General features: G+C 44.5%; 3 protein-coding genes across 5 annotated transcripts in view; all 3 read left to right on the top strand.

Moving 5' to 3' along the window:
• LOC128754305 (uncharacterized) overlaps positions 1-6,107 on the top strand; it is an 8,073-nt gene extending 1,966 nt beyond the window's left edge. The window contains exons 2-11 of one of the 3 annotated variants that reach the window (XR_008413914.1): positions 1,081-1,241; positions 1,333-1,450; positions 1,534-1,618; positions 1,740-1,821; positions 2,031-2,170; positions 2,239-2,458; positions 2,550-2,646; positions 3,756-3,834; positions 3,946-5,222; positions 6,022-6,107. Coding sequence is in view for 2 of the 3 variants with exons in the window: in XM_053856825.1 (XP_053712800.1) it covers positions 1,142-1,241; positions 1,333-1,450; positions 1,534-1,618; positions 1,740-1,821; positions 2,031-2,170; positions 2,239-2,458; positions 2,550-2,646; positions 3,756-3,834; positions 3,946-4,623 (1,599 nt within the window). In the remaining variant the exon portion in view is untranslated. Of the gene's footprint in view, positions 1-1,080; positions 1,242-1,332; positions 1,451-1,533; positions 1,619-1,739; positions 1,822-2,030; positions 2,171-2,238; positions 2,459-2,549; positions 2,647-3,755; positions 3,835-3,945; positions 5,527-6,021 lie in introns of those variants that run through there. The other 2 variants (XM_053856825.1, XM_053856824.1) reach the window with 2 other exon arrangements.
• On the top strand, positions 5,981-9,826 carry LOC128753531 (transmembrane protease serine 9; the record flags this gene model as incomplete). The annotated part of the gene is made up of 6 exons (XM_053855315.1): positions 5,981-6,192; positions 6,235-6,450; positions 7,516-7,746; positions 8,280-8,289; positions 8,753-8,927; positions 9,666-9,826. Coding segments are annotated over 6 exons (1,005 nt in total), but the record flags the coding sequence as incomplete, so codon positions are not given.
• A 10,507-nt stretch (positions 9,827-20,333) lies between these two features.
• The window catches only part of c1qtnf6b (C1q and TNF related 6b), a 12,819-nt gene continuing 10,652 nt past the window's right edge, over positions 20,334-22,500 (top strand). The window contains exon 1 of the mRNA XM_053856938.1: positions 20,334-20,381. Coding sequence (XP_053712913.1) covers positions 20,344-20,381 — 38 coding nt within the window. The 5' untranslated portion in view covers positions 20,334-20,343. The remainder of the gene's footprint in view (positions 20,382-22,500) is intronic.

Genomic DNA, 22,500 nt, shown 5'->3' with positions numbered 1-22,500 from the left:
GAGGAAATGGTTTATGGTGGATATTTTCGCTATAGTACATGTTTCTGGAGGGTAACGTCTGTGCTGTTGTACCAGGAAGTATCTGAACCAGTCCTCACTCACGATGGTAAACTCAGGATTCGGAAGATAGCGAGACACTTGAGGCCTGGGACGCTCACTCTCCAAGGATGCTGTGCGCGAGTGAGGGGTCCGCTCACTGATACATGTGTTGGTGACCTGATGAACAACGGAGTCACGGACCGTTATTCACACAAAACCACATGAACGTGCTAGTGAGCGCAGTGATCTGAAAAGCTAGTCCTGAGATAGTTCCAGTCAGTCAGAACAACTTTACTGGTTAAACAAGGACTCTAATAGCACCTGAACCACCCACAGTCAGAGATAAACATTTATCCATCCGGTCGTATATTCCGTAGACTTCGGACGTCGGTGGTGGGAAGTTGGAAGACCAGAGATAAACATTTATCCATCCGGTCGTATATTCCATAGACTTCCAACGTCGGTGGTGGGAAGTTGGAAGACCAGAAGGTGTTCAGAAAGGCTTGTGCTTGCTTTGTGATTTGTTTGCTTTTTGGGCTCTAAAATCTGTACGCATCTTTTCAGTTTAATCGAGGGCTTTGCTCCCACTTCCCAGTTTAGAAATCGGGTGGCATGAGGCTAGTTTCCCAAGAGCACCGTTTTGAATGGCTTCAACTTGCTGTTTCGTGTGGATGACTGGCCAAGTCGCATTGAACCGGCAGCACCAGACTGACACGCAACTGATGGCAGTTCATTTTGCAGTTTTTATTTACATTAGTTTTCCTTTGCGCCACCAACCTGAGGCGGCGACGTGCTGCCGTGTCCCTGTCCAGGTCGATGCGTCTGTGACTCTTGTCTGTGGCGTCACAGGAACTTTCACTTCACCACTGGTTTGATCAACGCAAGCTGATCCAGAGCAATGCACATTTCAGGAGCCACGTCTGCTTTCATATGGAAGTGGAAGCAGATGAGAAACCAGGATGTGAAACTTCAGCTCACCTGTTAAAGTCTCACATGGACCAAATGATGAGTCAAAATAACAGTTGTCTCCCAACTTGAAAGGAAGATGGAACCGCTAGTTTCAACATGAATCTGTTGGAGGAGGCCGACAATCGGTTGCATCATGGAGGGAAAGAAGAACCGCCTTGTGCTCTTCTGCATCATGCTACAGTGGCCTTTCGTGGACAGCGACCCGGACAACTGTCCTGAGAAGCAGCACAAGAGTGAGTCTTCACGCGGCTAAATCAGAATGACCTGAAATGAATTCAGGAGATGATGAAAAGCACTCACTGGAGACGCTTGTGCTTCTCAAAGGTCTCGACTGCTTGAACGACTTCAACAGTGTCATAACCTGCACCTGGAACAGCGCAAGCATGTCCGCCACACCTGGACAGGTGTGTAAATTACATGCCGCCAGGATCGACCGACAAAGGTAGGCTGTGTTGTCATGAATCCAACAGAAATACATCCAACCTTACGCCACAAAATATCACCCTGTGGGTTCTTCTATATCAGGGACAGGCACAGGTCTTCCTGCGACCTCAAGGTCTCCAGAACAGAGTGTCAGAGATGTTCCATGTTCTTCAACAGAAACTCTTCAGTGAGTGTTGGTTAGCAAGAGTGTTGTGGGTGACTGTACATGCTGCGTGTATCTGACAGCCATTGTGCCAGAGACGCCGGTGTCTCGGTCCAGCAGATAAACAGCCCTTTGTGCTCTCCAGTTTCAGATGAACCATGTGTACAACCTCACCCTGACCTGTCCGCAGATGAGTTTCAGCATGAACTACACACCATATTCTCACGGTAAGAGTTTCAGTGCAGTTGCTACGTGAAATATCACCACGATACAAGCCCCCCCCAATTCAATGGGTGCTCTGGATTGTCTGCCTTTGACCTCATGATCAAGTCACTCGCCTTTGCATTGGTTTCCTGCAGTTGCTCCTTCACTTTGCTTTGGATGCTCGCGGACTTCATTAAAAAATCCACTCTAAATGGCAAATATGTTCTTGCAGTTAAACCTAATCCTCCTTCACAACTGAGCATCAACTTGACCACTGTGTCCTGGCTTTCTCAATTGGACTACGAACGCCATCTGGGATCCATGAATTGTCTTTGTGAGTGGCAGTGGAAACAAGAGGATCAACCGTGGAGGGTCAGTACGCTTCACTCTCATGAATGACGGAACTGTTTCGACACTTATGTAAACTTATTTTTGCTCAGGAATCTTCAGTCTCCCAGAGAAGGAAGAAGTGTAACAGTGACAGAAGGATTCGAGATGAAGCAGAGCTGCATGAAGACGAGCTGGTCAGAGGCGAGATGTACCAGATGCGTGTTCGTATGATGTGTGGAGTAAAGAAAATATGGAGCGACTGGAGTCCAACTGCATCGTGGGTCTCCGCCGTCGGAAACCAAAGGCCGACACCGTCGCTGCCTCCACCAGGTGTGGTCTGCAGCGCTTCAGCCTCACTTACAACATAGTTGCTCCTGAACTCCAGCCAAGTCTCTGAAGTATTTCCACCTTGTCTCTCTAGATGCAAACACATTGTCACATTTGTGGATCATCGTCTTTTTGGCTGCTACCGTCTGCTGCGTCACTCTGATTCTGTTTTGGAGCAAGAAAGACAAATGGTAAGAGACAAGAAGAAAACCAGACATCCACTTTGGTGCGAGTGCATACAGAGATCAAGACTCGTGATGTGCGGATCGATCATGAAATATCGATACCTCCTATACCGGATCTTGATTCTCTAACCAAAATATCGATACTTTCGATACTAAAGTATTTTGAGGTCATGTATATTCCTCACAGGAACACGAATAAAAGTAACTAAACTATTGAGATCCTGTCGAGACAAGTGCTCGGTGGGAACTACTTTTCTTCCGCCTGTTATGTACAGGCAGGCAGGCAGGCTACACCCAGGTAAAGGACAGTCATAAATAATAATAATAAAAAAAGTAATAGTATGTGTATCGCTGAAATAATCACACCCATCCTAACTTTAGCCTAGATTAATTCATGTAAGGATTCCATGGTCGTTCACCATTTAAAGTAGGTCTTTTAAATTACACAGTCCAATGACAATAAAACAGCTTTGGTGAAAAATGTACCAGAAAAGATTAATAAAGCACAAGTTTATCTACCAAATATTGTATTATTTTCAATCAAACTTAAACTATATATATATATATATATATATATATACCACAACAGTATATTTATTCGACTATAACAAAGTTTGTTATCTTCTTGTAATGGAGGTCTAGGTCTAGATTTTCCTGAAAAACCACAACGAAATGTGTGGTGAGCTGCAGAGTGAAACACACTGTTGCCTCTCCACAAGCCTCGCGTGTAAACAAATGCACACTGCGGTGGAGTATTGGCAAAACAGCTGGAGAGTGATCAGACTAGCCGGTTGATATTAGCTTCATGATCGATAAGAGTCATGCTTCCAATGTTTTAACATGCTTACCTGCATGACTCCACTGTAAAAAGCCTCTTCAGTTTCAGTTTACAACCTCAAACCGTGTATGTGACGTCCTCACTGTGCTGGTGTTGTTTGCGTGACGTTCACTCTCGTGCGTACGAGAAGAGCTTGCACTCCACTTATTTATTTTCTTTCATGGTTTTTCAGCCAAGACCGACATCATCCTGTCCATTTCCATGCTTCCGGTTCTCGATCTGTGGTGGGACAGAATTTTCTCTTTGTCTTTTTAAGAGCGCCTTCTCTTGGTTTCAGGCTTTACATCCTGAAAAAGGTCAACAGCCCTGCACTGCCTGATCCCGGGAAGTCCTTCCTGAAGGACGTCAACTTCCAGGTATTTGTGCCAGAAAAGCTTCTTCCATACCAAAAATATCAAAAGCAACTCAATGTCCCCTTCTTACTTGAACTTACATTCTTCTTCTCTGTTCTTTTTCCTGCCCTACAGAAGGGCATGACCCCATATTTCAGTCCCGAATTGTTCCATACAGCCCTCAGACCAGTGGAAATCATGGAACATGTAGCTTGTGTTACTCCTCTGACCATCATCACTGAGCGATTCCATGAATCCAGCAGCTCTGGTTTCTCCAACCCCAGCTACTCCAACGTCTGCTCATCTCCTCTTCCCCCCATGACTGCGGGAAACCTAGTTCCCTGCCCGGCAGACTCTGAAACCCATGTGGGGAAGGTGAACGTGCAAGAACTCCTGAAGATGATATTTAACAAACCTGCCGGGTTGAAGGAGTTTAAGCTTGAGAAGGTGGAAGCAGGAGCAGAGCGTGACCTCAGCAGCAAAACGCACGATGATATACAGAGATTTTTTGCTGGAGGCGTTTTCCGCTCAGAGTCCATCCAGATTTGCTCGGCCTACAAGCCCGTCTCAAGCCAGCAGGACGACCACATGGAGCTTCCCAGTCTGGACTCGGGAGTCGGCAGTGAAAGCGAGGACGTTAGCCATAAAGATGACGTTGACGTCCCACTCTTAGCATCGTCGCCCTGCTTCCTGCCTGCGGTTGCTGGTTTGAGTCCAGCCGAGAAGATGCAGATCCTTGAAAAAATGGCCGCAGTGTCAGGATCGGTGGATCCATCTGGTGATGGATACAAGCCAGTCAGGCAAAGCGACTAATCGCTGCTTCATATCTCTTATGTGCCCTTCACCTGTAACATTATGACCACCAGTTTGGAAAGGAAACCTGTAAAGACATCTGGGATCAATTTTGGTTGCTGAGCCACGAGACTGGACTCTTGCTACCGATCCAAAATGTCTGCCGCTTCACCTGTTGCCATCTAAGAAAGAATATATTTCAAGCTTGAAATGTGTCTTTATTTCTTTCCAACTATACAGACCTTACTTCCCATAGCCATCTCCAAGTGCCCCCACTGGAGGTGACACGATCTGCAGGAGGTTTTTGAGTCAACAGGGCTTCATTTTTAGCAGATCTGTGTGACGAAAACAGAGCAACTGCATTCCCAACGGAGCCTTGCGGCACAGGTAGCATCCAAGTTCCCATGGCCACCAGGCGTTTACCTGCTTCACCTTCCCACTAGCAAACACGCCCAGGTCACACTCAGATCACAGCAGAACAGGGAGATAAACAGCTGCTGGGTCAGACTGAGCAAAAGGTCCAGAGACAATGGTTGAAACACGATGGTGCTTCCCACCCGGCAAGGACCGGCTTGACAACGGCTCCAGGGCCTGGGAAGTCTATTACAAGTGACCAGGAGGTTGGTCCTGTTTCTTTCAGCCACGAGTTCAGTGATATTTCAGCTTACTGTGCTTTTTACTCGAGCTCCAGCTGATGGTCTTTGGAATGTAGAACGTCTACGAACTGAACACAGAAGCGAAAGTCTAGTCTGGCAGTCATTTTTTTCCAAAGAAATAAGGAAGTGAAATGCTTTCTTTGGAACTAGCTAGTAGCCTGTTCTGCATTCCGTTGGGTCTCGGTCTGGGTTTTGCCTCCTTTGTTGCTCTTACCCATCCATCCATCCATCCATCCATCCATCCACTCACCCACCTGTCCATCCATCCATCCATCTACCCACCATCCACTCACCTATCCACCCACCCATCCATCCATCTGCCCAACATCCACCCACCCATCCACCCATCCATCCACCCATCCATCCATCCATCCATCCATCTGCCCAACATCCACCCACCCATCCATCCATCCATCCATCCATCCATCTACCCACCATCCACTCACCTATCCACCCACCCATCCATCCATCTGCCCAACATCCACCCACCCATCCACCCATCCATCCACCCATCCATCCATCCATCCATCCATCCATCCACCTTTTCTGGATCCATTCCTTGGACCTTCTTCACCATTCATCCATATATTCATCCATGTACCACACACCCATCCATTCACCCATTGCACATCTCACTCCATCCATTCCTCCTGCCACTCCTCCTTCGCATCTACCAATGCCATTTCCTTTTACAATCTAACTTTCAAACATCTTAACTTTCGATTGTCCTGACTTTCACAGGCAGATCATTGTGTGTCTCCAGGGAGGGGAGTGTGGCGGCCCATTTCTGGATCCTGATGTCAGTACCTGTCAGTCATGTCGGCAGAGTAACATCAACACGAGTCACCGAGAGTCTGGAGGTCGGACTGAGGGGTGACCAGGGGCCACAGATGCAGGGGGTTGTCAGAGCTGAAGGATACCTTCTTCACCTCCGGTCACTCTCCGTCAGTGGTGAGTGACTTTACCGAGTCACTGTGTGTCCACCTGATATTTATGTTCTCAAATCTTCCTTCCTGTTCTGGGGTGTCGCTAACTTCCATCATACTGAGGTGTCCAGCATTCTTTTTTACTCTGTAGTCTGTAGCGCAAGAGTGGAGCTCAAGGCCACAGCCGGGGTCCAGAGCACACTGAGGAGCCCCTTCTGCCCCAGCTACTATCCACCTGACACCAACTGCTCATGGAACTTCAACTAGTGTTTCGGTTGTATTTGGTTTAAATAAATCATTTTCATGTTAATCTCCAGGTTAAAAATAGAAATAAAAATAAATATTAAAAATAAATATTAAAAATAAAAATAAAAATAAAAATAAAAATAAAAATAAAAATAAAAATAAAAATAAAAATAAAAATAAAGGATTTGGGTTCGACCTTGGAATTGGAAGGTCGGCGCTGTCCTTCATGCAGTTTCTAAAGTGACCACTAGAGTGGAGCAGGGTACCGTATGAGATTACTGTAAAACCAGTCGCTGCACCTGAGCTATTTTAAATACAGTACAGTAAAGTTCATTGAATGCACATGCATGAAATTTAGACAAGATAAACATTTTACTTTTTAACCATGGGATGCCAGAAATGTTAAAGAATAAAGAAAAAAATTAAAGAATAAACATTCATTAACCGTATCTGACCAGTCTTTCACTGACAGATGACAGTTACAAGATATGAATGAATGAATGAACTAAATGAATTCAGCCGGATCATGAAGTGGGTCTAACCCGGATCCCTGAAATCGTGGCCAAATATTTAACTGTTTTTAACCTTTTTTTGATCTCTTTTTAATTTTTTTTTTTGTCATCACCGCAAATGGAATAATAATGATACATATTTTTTCATTCATTTGTATTTTTGTTTGTCATGTTTTCATTTCATTTTCACCCATGTTTAAAAGTGTATTTAAAAGTATTATGCATTTGCATATGCATCCATCTTCAAGGTTAATGTTTAATAAAATATATACTCTCATGAATATAATGTTATATTTAAACTCTTACCCAACAAAAATGTATCATATGAGATATTGAGCTTTTTTTTAATAATGAGGCGTCAAAAATAATAATAATTTGTATTTTAATGCATTTATTAGTTTCATTTTTACACATTTTAAACACCGTTTGTTTCAAATAAAGTACTTTGTTGTAATTATATTTTGTTATGTTTTTATTTAAAAAATTAACAATTTCAAGTTTTGAAGTTTCATACATGTAGTTACTTTTTTAAACAGTAGGGGGCGCCACAGTCTTCTGCACCATCTGACCCAGCAGCAGGAAATGCTTCCCATCTAGTCATGTAAAATACACGTTGCTTCATGTGTTGCGTCCAGGCTGCGGTCTGAGACAGTTCTCCAGTCGAATCGTGGGTGGATCAGACGCCCTCAAGGGGGCGTGGCCCTGGCAGGCCAGCCTCCAAGTACAGGGGAACCACCTGTGTGGGGGCGCCCTCGTCTCTGACCAGTGGGTGGCGTCGGCGGCCCACTGTTTCCAGGACGAGCGGTGAGTCCCCCAAGTGTGAACTGACTGCTCTGCTCAGAGAATACCAACGAGGTTTGTGCCTCTTGTTTCAAGTTCCACACTTCCTCCTGGAGTCTGTCTGGTGGGGCACCCACCCGCTGGGCCGCTGCCAGGTTTGAAGCTGCAACAAACTGAAATGGATTAACAAATCTCCCGTGGCGTGGCTGAGCAGTGATTAAATACTGTGCCGTCTTAAGTGAGTCATTTAGATTCCAAGTGATTCACCGCCAAAGTCCGTCGCTGAATCCACAAACATTCTCCCTCCCTGCTGAGAGCTGATGTTCTCAGTTGTCATCGCTCCTCTTCATCGGCTTCCTCACATCACTCACGAGCATTTCAGTCAGACTCAGAGTCTTCTGATTCAGTCACAACCTATCAAACGTGTGCGATTCGTCTCACTTTCTCTTGACTCTCACGGGTCCAGTTGGGAGTCACAATGTTTTTTCATTTGAGCGTGACCACTCGCTAGTGCTACTGAACTTGAGCGATTCGACGTGTTTTCTCTTGACTTTCAGGGGTCCAGTTGTGAGTCACGATGTTTTCTCACTTGAGCGTGACCACTCGCTAGTGCTACTGAACGTGTGCAATTCGGCTCACTTTCTCTTGACTCTCACGGGTCCAGTTGTGAGTCACAATGTTTTCTCATTTGACCATGACCACTCGCTGGTGCTACTGAACATGTGCGATTCAGCTCACTTTCTCTTGACTCTCACGGGTCCAGTTGTGAGTCACAATGTTTTCTCACTTGAGCGTGACCACTCGCTAGTGCTACTGAACGTGTGCGGTTCAACGATTCCACAACTCCCTGCTTTGCCTCAAGTCAGTGGAACTCATTCAGAAGCGAGTGATTCAGACTCACTTCACGTCTAGTCGCTCATATGAGAGGCAGGCGGAGGTTCCAATATGGCGTCCCGACAAGTGTTTGAACAAATCCATCGCATCACATGACACAGGAAGGTGGAACGTTTGTCCTTCTTCTCCTCCCCAGCCTCCTCTGTGTGGACTGTCTCTTTGGGGATCTTTGATCCAACTGCACCACTTCTACAACAATGGGCCACACGATTACGACCTGGCGCTCCTGAAGCTAGTGCGACCAACTGACTCTCGACCCGTCTGTCTGCCTCCACCAACGCACCGTCTGGAGCCGGGCCGGATCTGCTGGGGTTTGACATGAGGGGGGTAAGACGTCCGGGTAAATACATGCACCAGTTCAGGTCTAAAGGTGAATTCATCTCTCAGCTGATCTTTATGAACTCATGTCCATTTATTTGGTTATTCTGAGTCTAAACCTCGGAACAACGCTGCAAGATACCCTCCAACAGGAACAGCGTTCAGGTTGAACAAAGATCTGAACAATGCAGTTGTCGGCAAGTCACTGTCAGTCTGCGTGTCCTCGTAAAGAACAAAACTAGTGCAGAGCTGGCAGGAAAATGACCTCGTAAAGTCGTGGAGAGAGTCTTATCAGGGCGGAGGAGTCTCTGAGATCAGGCTGAACCTCGTGAACCTCAGACTTGTGCAAACTCTTGGACCAGTTTCCCTTTTTTAAAAAAAAAATGTATTTGGCTGTCTGCGGTGTGTCTTAAATGAACTGTCTTGAAAATACAGACATGAAGTTAAACCTCTCAGGAAGTGAGTCAGACTAACTCCCAGTGACTCTGGCAGGTAGCGGGACGTCAGTCAGAATCCAACTGAGCTGAGTGAGTCCCTGAGACTCCAGTCACAAGAGGTTGACTGCAGTCCAACTCCTGTCAGACTCTCTGCTACGGCAGCCTGGTCACTCCCAGGATGCTATGTGCTGGGAACTGCAGCGGAGGGAATGACTTGTGTCAGGTGACCTCCGCGGTTCTGCTTGGTCTCTATGGCGACTCGTGCATCACGTCTTATGTTTGTTGTGACTCAAGGAGACTCCGGCGGGCCCTTGGCCTGTCAGGAGCCGTCAGGTCACTGGTTCCTCGGCGGTGTGGTGAGCTGGGGAAGTGGCTGCGCACGTCCAGGCTTGTATGGGGTTTACACCCGGGTCACCAGACTCAGCGCCTGGATCAAGCCAGTGCTCAGCAGCTGATCACATGACTCTCCTGTCACAACTGGAACTAAATTATCTTTTTTTTTTTTGCTTTTATTTTGCTTTTAAGTCTGAAAATATTGATTTATTATATTTCAAGTCTTTAATAAATATAAAATAAAAAATAAAAAATATAAATTTGTCCTCCTTTTTTTCATGCCTAAATACTAAATGCATTGCATTATTATGATGTAAAAACATTTTTTTTAAAATATTAAAGCTAAAACATAAAACTAAACTAAATAAATGATTAAAAACTTGAAATAAATAGTTAATAAACTGTTTTAATAGAGATAAAAAAAATTTTAATCACTCAATTAATCTATTGAGTTTTAATCAATTAAAATTTAATATTTTAATTTCTGTTAAAATAATCAATTCACACCGTGAATTTAACTTTCATCTACTATTTTTCCCCAAAATAAAATGCAATTATGTAAATATTCTGTCCCAAATAATTTAGATATATATTGTCTACTTTTTTTTTTAATCCAAAAATAAATAAAATGGGATGAAGACTTATAAATTGCAGGTGATTCTGTTAAAATAAATTAATTAAATAAACTTTGGAAATATTTAAATTCATTTCTGAGTTTTCTTTCAGTTTGTCCCAATATTATCATCATTATTTATTACCTAATATACAAGAATTCATTTGCATTTTTAAAATCCAGTAGGAAAAGAGTCCACGTTCAGAGAAGCTCAGCTTCCACCGATCGATGCATCAGCATCTTCAGAAGAGATAAATAAAGTCCGGTCTGAAAGCCAGAGGCAACGATCGATGACATCATGGAGATTCTTTGTCTGCTGGAACACTTTGAAGGACGGACGCCGGAGGAAGCTGCCGGCCCATTTGCATAATTGATGCACGGCGAATAAATCCAGACTGATTTCATTCAACTAATATTTACACCGCAAACAAAAGCATCTGCAGCAGGGCGGCGTCTTCACCTCGCGATTCCACATCTGGAAACAAAACCCTGATATGAACAATGAACCAAACAAGCGGCAGTCACTTTGCTGTCCGACAACACACAAAGACATCGTGACGTTGGTCCAGTTTTAGTTCCTCCATAATGATTCAGGTCACAAATAAAACAAACATTTGTGCTCTGAAATCACAAACCAGACCAGTGCCGCCTCCATCACTGCATGCAGTCATAACTTTGTCCACCCTGAAATTAAACACGCTCCTCGCCACCTCCGTCTAGTCGTGTTTACTGTGTGTGTGTGTGTTTGTATTCAGCCATATTTCACTGTTACGACTCCTGCAGACTCGCTGACGCAGCTCATTTCATCCTTGTAGGACAAGCACGATGTTCCTCTCCCCACCGCTGCAAATGCTCCAGTCAACGTCGGAACACAGACCTGCTCACTTCCACTGTTGTTTGTCAGCATTATTTTTTTAGAGCCCAATATTTTTGCCAATTTTTATTTAAATTAAAGTAGCATTTGAAATATAATTGATTGCGATATGCTCCATCGCACAGTAGGTGGCAGTAGTGGTGAAAACACACAGTAAAGGCAAGCTGAGCGCTAAGCTAACAGTGAGAAGCCTTTCACAGCGACACACGGTCAGAGTGGAACCAAAGTGGGAGGCGGGTGGAAACACAACCTGGCAAGTCGCGCTGATGGTCTGAAAACACTGAAAACACCGTCGGAAAGAAACATCAAAATTTCGTTTCAGTTACGGGAAAAATCCCATTATCATAATTCCGTGATCATGTCAATGATATCCGTTCATTTCATTGTGATTTTGCTAACACATCAAAGGCACCAAACAAGATGGCGAAGAGCATTCCGTGTGTTCAGATGCGTATCATGAGCGTCTTTTGTCCCGTAACATTGTTCGAACATGCGCTGTTTAAATCCAGGTTCTTCGGTCGTGGTCGCTGTCTAGATAGAGTCTATCCATCTTCATCCACTTATCTGTTGACGGGTCACAGGGCAGCAGTCGGAAAAGTCTTTGAAGAAGTCGAGAGGAGCAACACGATGCAAATGTCAAGACAGAGATGAAGGATGTGGGATGATGAGGCTTCATGAAACAGTTACTCGTTCTCAGAGCCCACTCGATGGCGCTATTTGCCCTAAAATCTGTGGATTTTAACAACTATTTTAAATCAAGAGCGCCCCCTGCTGAGCTCTGAAAATGAGGACACTGTTTCATGAAGCCTCGAAAGTACATCACTACGGCGTTTCATGAGAAACTCGCGATAAGACGAGAGCAGAACTGCGAAAACAACGAGAGTCAAATGAGAGTCAAAAATCCAGACAGAAGTGGTAATGCAGAACAAGAGAGTGCAAGACTGAAAGTCAAGCTCCGAAAGTTGAAAGAGAAGAACTTCATTATCGTGGAAGGATCGGAACACAGAGAGTCTGCGGAGGGAGAAGAAAGGATCGTCAAACTTGAAGCGGAGCAAAGAGCATGAGAATCTTTCTGTTGCCTGAAGGAGGGGAATCTTTCATTGGGAGCGTGATGAAAGAAACGGTGGGACAGGAAGAGGACTCCGTGATGCCCTCGGTGTGGAGGATGGGTCGGCCCTCGCCTCAACCACCACCAGACCGTGTGGTCTGCAACAGCCAATGATATACCTGAGAAAGTCCAGAGATGTTCGAGTTCATCTTGGTTTGTGTCGGAGCTGCTCATGAAATGGAAGCAACAGCGAGAACATGCTAATCTCCGTACTCTGAAAACAAGCCTCTCCCTCCTTTCATGTCTCCGCCGCTCCCCCGGGCGCCTCTGCTTCGGTCCTCCCTCACCGTGAGGCTGAGATTTATCGAGGCTTGAAAGGGAGGGAGGAGCGTGAGGGAACGACCAGGGTTACACACGGCGAGCGCTGGGCGGATTTAACCTGGACTCTGACCATGTTTTCATGCTAAAAAACTTATTTTTCTTTGTCATATTAAAAGATTTATATTTAGTTTATTTTTCCACGTCATTTTTTTAATGAACATTTTTTAAATTTTGATTCAAAGGTTGGACCGCAAGCGCCCCCTAGAGGGCCGCTAAAAGTTTTTTTTGTTTTACCCCTCTGGGCCGTGAGAGGCTCAATTTTAATACATGAGCCACGTTTGGTGGCGGTAGTGAGTCAGTGAACTGATGACAGTGACACAGATTGACAGCTGCAGATCTGTGACAGTTAGATGGAGATGTTCTTGAAAAGAAAAAATAATAAAGAAAGTGATGCTGCCCCCAACTGTAAAAACTGTTCATGAACGCACCTGTTGAAGCAGTTTTGAAAATTAATTAGAACATTTTACGGCATTTTCATTTACTCTTTACTTGTGTCTTCTTTGGAGTTAAAATAAAATATATTATTTTTATTTTATGACATTTAGACATGGTTTAATTCTGTTTATTTTACTCAGAATTTTATTCAGTTTTTCTCCACAGTTTGCATCATTTTTTCTCATTTTTCTCTTTAGTGAATGTGATGAATATGACCTGCAGCTGGTTCTGCTGCCGGATGGACTTTTCAATGACAAATAAATATCTTTGCAATGATCACATCACATTTCACAAAGTTTTGGTTAGTACAGAAATATGTACAATAAACATGGTTATTGATCACAAATGAAATGAAGAGTCATGAATCAGTTCTATTGAATGGGCCCGGGACCCATTTGCTCTGGGAAAGGTGGGCCCCAAGATCAAAAAGGTGAAGAGCCCCTGGACTACAGCGTGCCCTTGAACGCCCTTGCAGAGTCATGATCCCCCTGTGACCCAGTGAGTCCAAACTGGACAAGTGCACAGGCATTTTGGGGTCTGGTGAGGGGCACCCATGGCCTTAGTATATTCCTAAAATAAATCAAACTGCTGGATGAAAGACTCTGAGACAGCTGTGCACACAGCGTCCAGGGCAGGCCTGCTACAATCTATTTATAACAATGCATCCGAGTGGCGCAGCGGGAGGCGCGACAACAACAAGTGGTATGGGAGTCACAAGCGACTGGTGTGGGTTTAGCCTGCTGGAGGAAGCCAAACAAGGCGGATCAAAGGCAAGACTTAAGCGCTGAAAATGGAGATTGAGTGTGATGAGACGTGACACTCGCGAAGACGCTCCAGTATCATATAGAATACGTCGAGATCACACGGAGAAGAGGTGATAATAAGAGAGGGCCCATGATGCAGCAGCCGAGTTCCCCGCTTCCTGAGGGGAATCCTCTAAAGAGGCCTCTTTAGTCCGCTCCCCGCCCACTGACGCCAGGATGCTGCAAGCCGCAGCGGCCCACGTGTTGACAGGAAGAAGTCCCTCCAGGCTGCGCTTCTGATGGTGGTGGGTGGAAAGCCTGAATTGGTCTCCTGGAAAGTTGTTTGGCTTCTTGTTTGTAGTATGAAGTGGCCAGACCTGCCGTGGCTCGCTCTGCCGTGGCTCGCTCTGCCGAGGCTAGCACTGCTGTGGCTAGCTCTGTCGTGTCTAGTCCTGCCGTGGCTAGCTCTGTCGTGGCTAGCTCTGCCATGTCTAGCTCTGCCGTGTCTAGTCCAGCTGTGGCTAGCTCTGTCGTGGCTAGCTCTGCTGAGGCTAGCTCTGCCGTGTCTAGTCCTGCCGTGGCTAGCCTAGCCCTGGTGCGGCGGGCTACGGCAGGGGTTCTAAACCATGCAGATTTCGGGGCCCACCTTTCCCAGAATAAGTAGGCCCAGGGCCCATTCAAGAACTGGTTCATTACCCTTGATTTCATTTATGATCAATAACCATATTTAATCTACTTACACGTAAACAATCCAAAACAATGACATGAAACCATGTGATCATTGCAAAAATATTTATTTGTCATCAATAAGTCCAACCAGCAGCAGAACCAGGTCCAAGTCATATTCATCACATTTACTAAAGAAAAAAAGAACAAAATACCCTTGATTCAAACTGATGAGAAAATTGAAAAAAAAACATTCTGAATAAAATAAATAAATATAATAAAAGCATGTCTAAATATCATAAAATAAAAAATAAAAAAATTTGTCAAGTGTCAATGAAAGTATTGACATAAAATTTTCAATTTTCAAAACAGCGTAAACAGGTGCTGTAGGGGAGGCAGCATCACTTTCTCTATCATTTTTTTCTTTTCAAGAGCTTCTCCATAGTTGGTAACATCACAGATTTGCAGCTGTGAAGTCAATTCAGTGACACACTACTGCCACCATACGTGGCTCATGTACTAAAACTGAGCCTCCCGCGGCCCTAAGGTGTGAAACAAAACAACTACTAACAGCCCTCTAGGGGGCGCTTGCGTCCCAACCATGGGCCCTATGGTTAAGAATCACTGGGCAACAGAACAGGAAGCTGTGGGTTTGAATCCGAACCAGCTTATTCTCGGCCCCTTTGCAACGTGTTCAATGCCCAAGATGGTTCTGATATGAGAAAATAAAAGATGCCATTGTTCGCGCTTCAAATAGAAACAGCGTGATAAGAAAATGGCAAATCCGAAAACCTGCCATGGAACGGACAGCGTGACGGGAATACGAGATGAAGCCGGCGGTTCGTGGGTGTGCGCCCGGCGAGCGGCGAAGGCAGGAGATGATGGAGCGAGGGAAGAGGAGAAAATTGGATCGAAGGACTTCAGAGGGAACTGGAGGGGCGAGTGGGAGTGCAAACAAGACGCAGGGTGAGATGGGAGAGGAGCGTGGAGCGACTGAGAGCCGGTGTTACATCCGCTAACATGATCACAGCAGTTCTTTTCCCTCAGGAAATGAATGTGACACACTTGTGGGTTGAAGCCGACCAACAAGTGTCATTCACACAGGAGGTTCAGAGGTCCACACACACCATCTGAGACTCCAACCTGACTGAGGTGCTCCTCCTCCTTCATGGACCTCGACAACTCCGCACTGATTCTGGAAGTGTGACTCGAAAACAACTCTCCCTGGCTGACAACACAGCTGCAGCTTGATCATGTCGATTCACGCTACACAACATCAGAAGGATGTTTCACGTGGAGAAGGTGACGCAAATTCAGGCCCAGACTCTTATCATCTCCCAAACATGCAAAGAGGGGTGACTCCAAATATAGCAGTAAACACAACCAGAGATGCAGCCGACAATCGCATGAAAGTTTCATAGCCACGCAAACCACCAGATGGTCGTGAATTCAGTTGAGCTTCGTTGCAGCGAAATATTCAGACGCTTAAAATGAACCATTAAATCTGTCTGCACTGAGAGACGGACAAGGTGTGGGACTTGCTTCTGCTGTGTTAAGCGCATATCTCGTGATCATTTCTTGTGTTTTACTTTGGTGGTCAACTTCCTGTTTTGGCTTCTGTTGTTTCCTCTGTCCTACAGAGCAGAGGTGGGCAACTAAGTGTCCTGAGGGGCCGGTTATATACAGTGAGACGGGCCGTCAAACCCAAAGAAAGTAGGGTCAGAGAAAATTGAAAATAAAAGTCAAGTGATGACATCATGTGTGGTTATGAAATTACACTTTAAAAATGCACAGAAAATGTTGGTTTGTTGTGTTTTATTTCATTTGAAACACATTCCATTTAAAGATTCTCAATGTATCTCACACTTTTGAAAATCGACTTTCAATTCTGAAGTATTTTAATGGATGAGAAATACTCCTAAAATAGTTAACGGAAAAGACGAACAATAAAAAAAGTTATGTTTCAGTTGCATCATAATGAACAAAAAACAATGCGGAAGACAAAAATGTTTTATAGTTTTACTCCAGGAGGGCCACATAAATGCAGTCAAAGGGCCGCATTTGGCCCCCGGGCCGCACTTTGCCCAGGTCTGCTATAGATGCTTGGAGGTTCTCCCAGCTCGTGGCTATCTCATGTACTGGCCATCATCTCCTTCATTTGTTCATGTCATTCCTTATGTTCTGGGCTTCACCTGCGTGTGTTGCCACTCCTCTGCAAGCAAAGTCACTAGTCACTGGCGGTGATTCGATCCAAGAAGAGGCCGCTTTACTTTGACGTCACCTCATTTTCCTTGCAGCTTCGTGCACATACACGGGTCTCTGACAGAGCTGGGACGCTTCAGAGAGTGAGTTTCACAGAAACCAGGGCCCAAAAAAGTCACTTCTGTGTTGCCAACTTGGCAACTTTGTCGCTAAATTTTGCGACTTTACGCACCTTGTTCGCGACTGCTCCCTATGGTTTCTGGTGGCACTACACTACTGTTTGGTCCGTATCCGTAAGTAAGATTTGTGGAAATACGGAGGAAATGAACGCAGAGCACAGAAGGTTCTGTCCGTATGCGGATAGGTACGTAACGCTGAGCAAAATAAATGGACCTCACAAGACTCACAGCTTTTGTGAGTTGAGACTTCGTCATACTTACAATGCTGTACTGAAATATAGCTGAATATATGGTCAAATATTTTCATGACAGTGCCACAACATGGCGCTGGACTGCCAGCCAAGATGAACCTGTTACTCATGAAGCCCTTTCGTGTCAGATGTTCTCCTCTTTCTCAGGCACATGTGACGACCTTCCCTTCAACTGGAGGGTGGTTTCGTATCCCTCTAGACTTTTGTCTGTAGATAAAGAAACACGTGGACGGCGACTTCTGCAGCCAAGTTATGCAGCCCTCTGATCCGACCGGGCCTGATCTTCAGGATATACATACACAAAAATACCCGGAGGCCCATGAGCCAGCACGTGTCTGCTAAAGCCAACCATATGGAGGTCAGAGTAGTCAGGTGTAGTTTCACTCTGGAGTCCTCCTGGATTGAGAGGTACTGCTTTGAATGCTGAGACTCTAGTCTAAAGTCTCATTGTGATCTGTAGATCTTTCTGTTGAATTTCTCTATTGTTGTTCTTTTCATCAATATATCAAAATCATTTTTGCAAAGAGTACGCAGCAGATGGACCATGTTATGAAGCTAGATGTTCACCACAAAGGAAGACCACCAGTCATGAAAAAAAAAAAAGACAATTACCTTAATTTCCAGACTATAAGCTGCTACTTTTTTTACAGGCTGAAATCGGAGGCAATGAAACCAATGAAATGTCAGGTTTTTTATTTACCTTTAAAGCACTCAAAATGCGCTGTTTTCGCCCGCGTGTCCGCAGCTCCGGCGACAGAGCCGATCTCCTGGAGGTCTGTAACAGAGAGGCAGCAGCTGAGACCAGCTGTGGTGCGGGAACGTCCGGCCTGTGGGTGAAAACAGCACATTTTGAGTGCTTTAATGTGAATAAAAGATGTGAAGAGTTCATGATTCAAGTTCAGAACATTGCACAGTTTGTTTCAGGAGTCAGTCTCCATGCTGGAGCCTGTTTTCAAAACTAGTTTTGAAAAGCGTTTTTAAGCCGGGTGCACCACTGAGCTTTCTACGGCGCAGACAGCACCACTGTACCCGCGGCTTATAGACCGCTGCGGCCTACGTATGAACAAGATCTATTTTCCCTCTTAAATTTAGTGGGTGTGGCTAATATTCCGGTGCACTCTGAATTACGGTAAGTTCGAAATGATTCTGGTAGTGATGGACTGATGAGGCTTCATGAAACAATGTCCATATTTTAATATTGATGTGAGGCTTCATTGAAATGGTGGATCAATTGCTACAATTTTTTGGGCAGAGAGCGCCCTCTAGTTGGCTCTGAAAAGAGGACAGTGCTTCATGAAGCCTCATGGCGAAGGTCTTTGTGATTAGAAATGGCGGCAAGTTGAGCAAATCCACCTGAACTTTGCGTTAATGTAAGAAGTATTGCTGTTATTGTTGATAAAAAAAAAAAATGTAAGTTCGATCATCATTTCAAGGTGCGTAGGTCACATCACATGTTTGTTCAAAAGGGAAGTGCGACTGAAATACAGCCACAAGGCTCTGCACTCCAACAGGTTTAAATCATGACACCGAGTCACAGCAGAAACTCTCACAACATTGAGAGACTCTTCCCAGCAGCAGCAATGGGAAATGTTTGGGAGAATTAGCGTCCGTCCCTCCTGTGTCGTTCATCCGAGTCTGCTTTCTTACAGCAGGCATCTATTTTATGCTCCATTAATAACAGAAATTGGAAATTCAAAAGTCAATAATCTGTCAGCAGGGATGAATATCGCTGTGAGCACTGAGCTGCTTCCATCAATGTGTGTTCCACTGAAGTAGATTTAATCGATGTCTCCATTTTATACGGCGGTCGGGAAATACAGACGTGAGTGCGTCTGGAAGTGCAGCAGCAGAGGAGACGGTGAGGAGTGAGAGGCGGTCGGTCAGATAAACCTGTCATGAGCAGCGGGGTCAATGGAGTCTTGTCACGGAGCTGCGCCATGTCAGGGTCTGTGTTCTGCTGCGGCTGTTCCAGCTCAAATGATGCACAATTGAGTGAACAAAATGCTGCAGTTTCCCGAGCCACGTCGCCCTGAGTGGATGTGTGAGCCTCCTCTATCATTTCAGAACAGACGCAGGCGTAAAAACGCCATTCATCTTCAAGAATAAACATCACGGCGCAGGAAGAAAACCAAAAGCTGCTTGTCTTTTCTCAGGAAACTCCTGTGATAATCCACAGTTTATCTTGAATTATGGAGCCTCACTCATCATTTCATCTTTCCCCAGCTTTAAAAGGCTATTTTCTTGTGATAACAAACCAATTTTTTTCTTCACGTAAAGATGACGTTCTCAAACTTTCTCATCCATTTTCACATGACAATGAAAACTTGCTTTTCATATGTTTTTTTATTAACAACAGTTGCATTTCTTAGACTTTTGACCCTCACTAGAATGTCAAATTTCACTTTTTTTGTCTGGATTTTTTCTTGTAATTTATGCATTTTATCTTTATTTATTTATTCTTAATTGTTTCCAGTTTATTTTAATGTGAAAGTAAATGTTATTAATCCTTGCCATAGTTATGTTTTTTTTTTATCTTATTCTCCCCAGTGTTTTTCATTATTTTTCCCCCAACAGTTAGCGTCTCTACTTAATTATTTATTTTTTAAACAGTTGTATGAGACAGAATCCGCTTCATATTTGTCAGATACAATGTAAAAAACATCTTTTGGCTACAGCTTTTAATTCTTTTTTAAATTTTCGATTATTTACTGTTTTTAATTTCTGTCTGCCTTTAGTTATATTTTGAAAATAAAATTATGATTTTTTTTTTTTTTTATTATTTTCTTTTTTGTATTTAAGTTGACTTCCAAATTCCAAAACCAAACTGTGCAGAAAACCACTCAACGCTCTTCAGTTCCATCTGGGATTTAAGGAGTAAATAACCCAGTAACAGCAGGAGAACGCTGATGGTGGTCTTCCGCAAGCTATGGACTGGAGTTGCCGCCCATAAGTGGATCAGGACTCTTTGTGGAGCTTTAAATTTGAACAAGACCAGATCAGTCCCAGAGTTTTTTCACTTTTTCCAGCCTTACAAAAGATTTGCCAACACTTCACCAGAGAGAAAGCATTTTGGAACTTCACCACTTCTCCAGGTTTTTCAAGACTGTATGAATCTGTGTGTGTGTGTGTGTGTGTGTGTGTGTGTGTGTGTGTGTGTGTGTGTGTGTGTGTGTGTGTTCCCTCAAGAGCTGGAGAGGGAGGGAGCCAGAACTTCTCCAGTTCCTCCAGTGTGTCTGACACCAGCACGATGTTCCTGCTCCTCTGCTGCTGTGGAACTTCCATCAGGTAAGAAACCATAAAAAAACAAATCTGGCATTTCACAAACTTTCTCACGAATCAATGCTGCAGCAACAAACACCACGAGGAAACACCCGCCGGCTGCTTTTGGGAGCCTGCAGGGACTCGCAGAGTTTGGAAGTCGCCAACTCAGCAGCATGAAGTTCCTCATGTTAGACGCACACGCACACACGCGTAGACACACACACACACACACACACGGACTCACTGGCTTTTCACGGCTGCTTTGTGCTCTGACTTGCTGGTGAGATTCATGTGTTCGGCTCTGCCAAGTGATGTGTCGTCGTGGCTTCATAAATGAAGTCATGATGTTGCATGTGTGCGTTTGTGTTGTGTTGCATCAACTGTGTTGTGCAGTCAGTTGGCTGGAGGGAGGAAGGGAGGGGAGGGCGTTTGATCTCCTGCTTTAAACTTGTATATCTTTGTGTGCTGCCATGAGGCAGGTCAAGGGAAACAAGTTGCTGTGCATGTGGTCCAGCTCCGCAGTGGCCAGTAGCTGCCCAGGAGCTCCGGCTGTGAAGGGAGAGCTGGGCACTTCAGGGTCAAGTCTCGCGGCTGCTGTAGGTTGTTTAGTTGTTATAGCAAAAAATGACAGGGTAAAAATTTTTTTAAAAAAGAGTTTTTTCTTTCTTTTCTTTCCTTTCTTTTCTTTTATTCTTTTACTTAAGATTATCACACGTCCTCGCAGGCTTACCAAGTCTTTTAAGTACTTCCTAGTCTTGCCCCAGACTCAAGGGGTCATGGCCTCTGCAAGCTTGACTCATCCCTGAGGCACTTTCTGAGGCACTTTCTGGACTTACATCACCGCTCAGTGAGAAGTGCAGCTCTGTGTCATTGTTCACGTATCTAAAGAGCCCTGCGTAAACATATGATGGGCTCATGAGGCTTCATGATACAGTGTCTTTTTTTCACAGCCCACAAGGTGGCACTCACAGTTTCATTTAAACAGGTGTTCAACTCCAAGTGCCAACTGAAATAAGGACACTGTTTCATGAAGCCTCACCAGCACATCACAAGTGTCCAGTGACGTCTCCACTTGTCCATGTGCCATGGATTTAACCATCTCATTATTTCTGTTTATATATGTGTCATAATGTCTTCTCACCATTTCCAGGCTTCATGAAACAGTGTCCTTGTATTCAGAGGCCACTGGATGCGACTCTCTGCTGTAAAATCTTTGGAGTTGAGCAACCATTTCATTGACACCTCATATCAGTTTTCACCAAAGAGTCTTTGCCACTGTTTCATAAAGCCTCACCAACCCATCATGACCTCACACTTCAAGACTGCTTTTTAATTCTGAGTCTTCAATTAGCACTTTATTTGGACAGTTTACTGGATGAACTTGACATTTTGCGACATATTTCTTGCATCAAAGATCCGCAAAAAACACAGCAATGTGACCGTGGCCAACGTCGTATTTTACCTCACAGATTTCTCATCGAGTAGGATGTCAAAACAGGATTCCTTGGGTTTCCTTACTTACTCGGTCGACTCCCTAGTTAACCAGGTCCACCGCAAAACATAAATAAATTAAAAAAAACAAAACATTCACATTGAGGCTGTGCAGTAAGACCTTACTAGAAGGCGCTTTAGCGCAATGTGTCAGCAACAGGTGCGTAAAATAAACAACTTTGTTTTTTGTGATATGTATCTGCCTCAGTAATGTAATACATGTCACTGAAAATACCACAAGTTGAAGGGTTTTTTCAGCCACTTGTGGGTGAGATTAAAAAGGAGTTAACTAAATTAATTAATCGCACGATTTTTTTAATCGCGCGACAGCTCTACCTGGATCCTGTGTTTCAGTGGGTCTATTGCATCAAGTGTGAGTAAACCATTCACCGTCAGAGCAACCTAACAACAGTCACAGGTCCACTTTCACTTTCTGCCGCTGCTTTTCCTGCCCTCTCCTCTAAGAAGCACAGCAACACAGAAGGCGACGTCTGCTCTTCTATTTAACACTTTTTTTGTGCGCGTGAAGACACAAAGCTGAGCCACAGAACAATCATTGCTGAACTACTTGGACTCCGGTATCGACTGAGGCAAGACTCCCGCTGTGTTCAGGTGATGCAAGCGCAATGTAATCGATGCAAACTCCCTCAGA

This window comes from Synchiropus splendidus, chromosome 2 (genome assembly GCF_027744825.2).
Source record: "Synchiropus splendidus isolate RoL2022-P1 chromosome 2, RoL_Sspl_1.0, whole genome shotgun sequence".
Classification (NCBI taxonomy): domain Eukaryota; kingdom Metazoa; phylum Chordata; class Actinopteri; order Syngnathiformes; family Callionymidae; genus Synchiropus; species Synchiropus splendidus.
This window is presented reverse-complemented; position numbering and strand designations above follow the sequence as displayed.